Source organism: Barbus barbus (assembly GCF_936440315.1).
Source record: "Barbus barbus genome assembly, chromosome: 15".
In the NCBI taxonomy this organism is placed as follows: domain Eukaryota; kingdom Metazoa; phylum Chordata; class Actinopteri; order Cypriniformes; family Cyprinidae; genus Barbus; species Barbus barbus.
The window spans coordinates 6944577-6950971 of record NC_136743.1 but is presented as its reverse complement, the minus strand read 5'-3'; the positions used below and the strand labels follow the sequence as shown (position 1 = coordinate 6950971).

The 6395-nt window shown below is 36.5% G+C and overlaps 1 protein-coding gene across 5 annotated transcripts in view; it reads left to right on the top strand.

The window, feature by feature from the left end:
• The first annotated feature begins 1957 nt into the window (after positions 1-1957).
• Positions 1958-6395, top strand: part of LOC306881951 (YEATS domain-containing protein 2-like) — a 31539-nt gene continuing 27101 nt past the window's right edge. For 2 of the 5 annotated variants that reach the window (XM_079436346.1, XM_079436342.1), the window contains exons 1-7: positions 1973-2060; positions 2469-2586; positions 2661-2758; positions 2998-3090; positions 3679-3906; positions 4034-4146; positions 5692-5853. In XM_079436346.1, coding sequence (XP_079292472.1) covers positions 2487-2586; positions 2661-2758; positions 2998-3090; positions 3679-3906; positions 4034-4146; positions 5692-5853 — 794 coding nt within the window. In that variant the 5' untranslated portion in view covers positions 1973-2060; positions 2469-2486. Of the gene's footprint in view, positions 2380-2468; positions 2587-2660; positions 2759-2997; positions 3091-3678; positions 3907-4033; positions 4147-5691; positions 5854-6395 lie in introns of all 5 variants that reach the window. The other 3 variants (XM_079436345.1, XM_079436344.1, XM_079436343.1) reach the window with 3 other exon arrangements.

The following is a 6395-nucleotide window of genomic DNA, read 5'->3' as shown; positions in this document are numbered from 1 at the left end:
GGCCCAGACTTTATGCATTTTCTGTGCTAATGTTGAGGGGAAATCTGTAGAATGTATTACAATATTGTAAAAATCTTTTACCAGAGCGTAGAGTACTATAGCTGAAGGCATATTCAAATGAACCAAAATAATGTATTTTAAAAAGCAGTATTCTGTTGACTCCTTATTAAAGCTGACCTCTAAAACTTTATTTTCTTTAAGCATCAGCGAAAGGCAGAAGAGAAAAGAATCACATTCCCTTGAGCACTGACTCCTCAGTCAAGTTTCCTTTTTTATTTTTTATTTTATTTTAATACTTTTTTTTGCCACTTTTGCTTAGTGACTTGGTTTCTACCTGAAACAGTGTTTCATGGCAATTGCAATTGATAAAAGTGACACTGCCTTTGTAAAATCTGATTCTAGCTAAATGAAATAGTTTGCTCTGGCGTTTCCTTTATGAATGGAAATATGGTATAGAAGCAACAGGCATGATGACAATGTGAAATGCTATGTTTGCGTTTCCTTGTAATGTTCATTATTAGTTCAAGCAGAGCCCCTCAGGCGATGAAGGCTGAAGTATTGACGTATTGATGTGTAAAGAGCTGCTTGGAAAGATGACTTCAGTGCTGTTTTAAGAGACAAGGAAAAGGTTGAATGTGAAACTGTAAATACCTAAGTTGGTTTCTTGACATTTTTTTTAAATCATGGTACACAACAGTGTTATTTTAGTAGCACTGAGATAATATTACAAATTTTATTAATATTTTAATAGGTTTTCATTTTTACATTTTCCGTTTTTATTTTTTATTTTTATTTTCATTTCAGTTTTAGTTTGCTATTTTAACACGTCAAGTTAACCTAATTAATATGAGAAATGTTGCTGAAACAACATACAACTACTATCTATCATCACAATACTGCAGTATACTGCAATAATCGTTTTTATAAGTACCGGTAGCTGCCAAAAGAATTTAATGTATATAATGCCAGAGTAGAAGATGTGTGCCTTTTCCTTTTTAAACATGATTTATGGTTAGATGTTGCTGTAAATGTGGTCACCCTTTGGTCAGACTCGGGTATAGCATGTACTCAGTAAATCAGGTTCAAAATTTCCATCTATTGTTTAGCATATACTGTCTCCTGGCGGATTGTATTTTTCAGAAATACACTATTGGGACTACATCTAAATAGAACATACATACATATAGCCTATATATAGCCTATATATATATATATATATATATATATATATATATATATATATATATATATATATATATATTGCTCCAGGCAGATCCGTGAGATGAACTAAAAACCTAAGGCCTGGTTTCACAGACAGGGTTTAGACTAAGCCAGCATTAGGCCATAGTTCATTTAGGACATTTAAGTATTTTTTTTTATAAATGGGCCTTAGAAAACCCCCCCAAAAAAAACAATACAGGTGTGCATCTTGAGACAAAACAAAGGCACTGATATATTGTAAGATCAGTCAGTGAAAATTTCTTTCAGTTGAAACAGTTCAGACTTACATTTTAGTCCAGGACTAGGCTTAAGCCTTGTCTGTGAAACCGGTGATGTTAAGCGGCAGGTAGGCAGGAGTGCATTAACTTTATACTGAAATCTGAAGCAGATATTTGCAAAAATAAAATAGCTCATTTGAATAATATTTTAATATAATTATATTAATAATAATATTTAATATAATATTTTAGTTCTCTGCTCAGGTACTGGCCCAATAATGTTTTCCTAGCTCAGGGGTTTTCAATCTTTTAGATGTTGTAATTTAAACGTTTTAAAGATAATCTAGTTTGAGTTTATTGTATAAAGACCCAATTTATACTGTGAAAAAGGGGTTCTAATAATCATTACATTATATGTTTCCTATTCATTAAAGTAATGTGATAAATATTTCCACGGGCCCACTGGGGGTCCCTGGATCCCATCTTATGTAGGCCGCGCGCTCGCTGCGCTCTTTCCTGAGCGGGAACGCGCCCTGCACGAGTTCGTGTGACCGCGCGAGACTTTCATGTGCGCGAGACCTACCGAAGCTAACGGCTAAACACCTCACCAGCCAATTCAGCGTAGGTTTACCGTGTAAATAAACACACTGACCACTTGCGTGCGTGTTTACATCACGTTTTGCGCAGTTTAGAAAAGCGTTAGTGGTGTGAGTTGTGCAATAACTGCTTAAAAAGCTGTTGTTTTGTTTAGCGTAGTGTATGTGTGTCAGATTAGCAGCGACTTATTTCTGTTGTTAGTTGGTTTTAAACCTCTGCAACAACTAATATCAGTTTGTCAAGGAAATATAATCAAACTAGTATGATCATAAACTAGGGCTGTGTCTCACAACTTAACAAGCTGCCTACCTAGGACGCATTTTTAGACATTACAAGCAAGCAGGTAAGCAGCTGTAAGTTTTGAGACTTACCTCTGTGTGCCTGTACAAGTTTGTTGTTGTTTATGTGGCATGTTGTGTACTGTGTCTGCAGTCCAGCCAATGAGTGACCATGTCTGGGGTGAAAAGGAAAATAGAGGACAAAGATCCTGACTATGAGGACATCACTCAAGTGCAGGAGAACAAGAGGAGTAAAGTGGTGGAGCAGAATGGTAAGACAGTTCCTAACAGTGATGTAAAGTATCACACAAGTTGTTTTTTAATCTGCTTGTTTGATTTTTACCAGCCCGTGAAGCTGCGGTGCAGAAGATTGAAGCGATCATCAAGGATCAGTTTTCTCTTGAGATGAAGAATAAAGAGCATGAGATCGAGGTTATCGGGCAGGTAATCATCTGTCCAATACTCACTTTATTTTAGGACTAGCAGTGCTTTGTTAGTCCAGAAGTACTTTAATCAGCGGTGCAACAAGTACTAAGAAACTGTATTTAAGTTCAATTATGGGTACAGTGTCAACACTTAATTTAAAACTCAAAGTACTTGAGACGAAGTAAACACCTAAAGCTGCAGTTCACTTGATAAGTTTTAAAATCTGAACTATTATCTGTTTTTTTTTTTTCCCTCAGAGGTTGAATGAGGCCAGGAGAATGATGGACAAGCTCAGGGCGTGCATCGTCGCAAACTACTATGCCAGTGCTGGCCAGCCTAAAGTCCCTGAGGTATTCTGTAGAGATTAGATGCACTGATACATTTTGTCTATAGAGTTCCAGAAGTAAAAATACTATTAATTTTGTCCATAGGGCAGTTGATTTTAAATGATAATTGATATATCATTAAAGACAGGCCTGCTGTGATCTATGAGGTCGTTAATGTTTCAAAATACATTACCCATGATTTTGGCAAAAATTCTCCACCAATCACCAAATCGCACTAAAAAAACTCTTTATCGTCTGCCCGCACCCATAATGCATTGCGAATTTCCTCAATCTAGTTACATATTTGTTTGCATAATATGCAATAAACGTACATATCCAGCATTGCTAAAGATGGTACTTTATCAAAATAAAATACAAACATCAGCCCGCCCGCCTCTGTCACCGTTGGAACGCGACTGAAGTACAAAGCCTATAATTTACATAATAAATAATATTTTAGCATTCAGATACGTTACATCGCAAATATGGAAATATTATGGAATATTTGGATTTGTGACGAATGAGAGAACTTCTGGTTTTGCTCATTCTGCATGAACAAACTTCTAGTTTTGTTGCTGCTTTGTTGAAATTACTGATTTCATTTGCTTCCAGGCCTCTAAAAGTGACCCGTCTGTGTTGAACCACCCTGCCATAAAACGTTCCTTGGATTCCCCCTCCCGCTCCTCATCTCCACTGAACCAGAATTCAGAGACACCATCACAGGTCCAGTCCGAGACCGAGTCCCTCAGCCAGCATGGGGAGGCTGGGGACAGGGAGACGGACAGTGGGAGAGAGGACGGCGCTCCACGTGAACGACGACCCGGCAGGAACACAGGAAAAGTTAGTAGCCCACACACTATCAGAACATAAGACTGAGGGATTGCATGGCTTGAAAGTGCTACAGTACTGTTACTCTATGCCTACAGTACCTGACATTAACATTTTTTTATTACATGCCCATGTGTAGGACACATTTGGTGTGCCATCATCCTTAGAGCAGCATACAACTTACCACACTACAGGAGATGAGGCCTCTCGGCTCTACATGAAGAAAACCATTGTTGTGGGCAACGTATCTAAGTATGAAGCATTACGTTTGTCTCTTTGCCTTTCTTTTACAGATCAGATATTGCTCATTTAAATGTACTGTATTAGAATAATGGCTGTTGCGCACACAGTGCACCCTGTGTGATTTGAAGAATATTTTACCATTTGTTTGTAGTGTAGATCAGCTTTATTCCAACAACCAGAGGCATTCTGGCCTAAATCTTTATTGCACTGGAGAGTTTTGATTTAGCACCTCTGGGATCCTGACTGATGTTTGTGCTCTTTCTCTGAACAATGCTGATGTGTCCTTGAGTAGGATGCTGTATTCTCTGCTCTGCAAGCTTAAAGGGATAGTTCACTGAAAAATTCATATTCCATCATCATTCTCTTATTTTTATGTCACCCTAATATCATTCTAAACCTCTATGACTGACTTTCTTCTGTGGAACACAAAAGGAGGAATATCTGTCATGAACATACCAAGGTGAAATACAATGTCAGAGGTTTCAGTGAATGAAGACTTAAATTCTGGTTTGTTCTTTTTAAAAAACTATTGTACGACTTCAGAAGACTTTGAGTATAGCACAGCTGTAGTAAGGAGCTATGTAACATTGCATGGAAAAGTATGATTGATACATTATTAGGAAGAATGACGTGGGTGAGTAAATGATGACAGTTTTTATTTCTGATTGAACAAATGGTTTTTTTTGCTCTACTGTCAAAAAACAAAACAAAAAAACAGCTGCTGAATGAATGGTAGCAGTTTGTGATTTGGACAGATGAATTTATGAGAAACAGTATTTATTTCTCTGAGCTTGTATTAATTTTTAAATGCATCACTTTCTCCTGAAATTCTCAGTATTATTTCTCCGAAACCCAATAAACTTTCACATGGTGCAAAGCTTTAGTTTTCCCTAGGAAACTATCTAACCTCATTTATTCCGCATTATCACACAGTCCTCATCTACTTTACCTCATAAAATGCACTCAGAGCATGTGAGAGAGACACAAGTGTGTGTGTCTGCATATGAGCAATGATAAACTTTTTTTTTTTTTTTTTTTTTTTTTTGCCTGCAGAGCTACTAAAGATCTTTATGAGACCGTTTACTCCAGGGCCAGTGTGCTGAAAAAACTCACCATCTTATGTTTATCTGAATAAAGGGTTTCTGAATGGCTCTACATTCTACATTTATATTTGTAGCAGATGCTTGTTTCCCAAGAAACTCAAAATGAAGTGCACAAATCACATTACTGAGGCAGGTAGCTGAAAATGCGTTATGCATGCTGAGCTGAAAAGAAACTCACAACATGTGCGAATAAACTGAACTTTTATCCTTGCTGCTGCTGAGTGGATACCTTTCAAAGCTGATACCTTACTACTACATACTGAATCTTAAAGAAGAATGTCATTTAGAGTTTCATGTTTAAATATAACCGTATAGTTGGCTGTTTTGAGAGTTACTGGGAGGTTTACATTGGCAACAACAAATCTTCCCCAACCAATGAGTGAATGTATGGATGCGTCTATAAATTGATTTGAATTTGATTTTTTTAGACTTATTGTTTTCTCTCTTTCAGGTATATTGCCCCTGATAAACGTGAGGAGAACGATCAGTCCACTCATAAATGGATGGTGTATGTTCGAGGTTCTCGTAAAGAGCCCAGTATCGATCATTTTGTGAAGAAAGTCTGGTTCTTCCTGCACCCCAGCTACAAGCCCAATGACCTTGTGGAAGTCAGGTGTGTGTTTGCTTGCCTCTCTTATTGATTGTTTTGATTACGTCACACCGTATAGCCTTTTTTTTTTTTTTTTTTTTTTTTGAGTAACCATATTTGGATATACAGTAGTAATATTTTGCAGTAGTTATTGAGAATATCTTAATGTAAATTGCATGTAAAACTGAGAGAGTGATAATGTACACTATCTTTCTAAACTTTGGGGTCAGTAAGATTTTTTTAAAAGGATTTTGAAAGGTCACTTATGTTAGAATAAAATATAATTGATTCCTGTGATCACAGAGCTGATTTTTCAGCAATTTTTTTACATTTATTTTTTACAGTATTCTTTGATGAATAGAATGTTCAAAAAACTGCATTTATTTAAAATACTTTTTTTGTAACATTATATGTTTTTAAATGAACTCTTGATAAACTTAATGCATCCTTGCTAAAAGCTGACTGCGAATGTGAAGTGAAGATTCATTTTGCTCTTTTTATTTTTTTCTTTAACTCCAAGTAATATCAGCACACAACAGCCAGTGCCCTCTAGTGGATGAGCATCC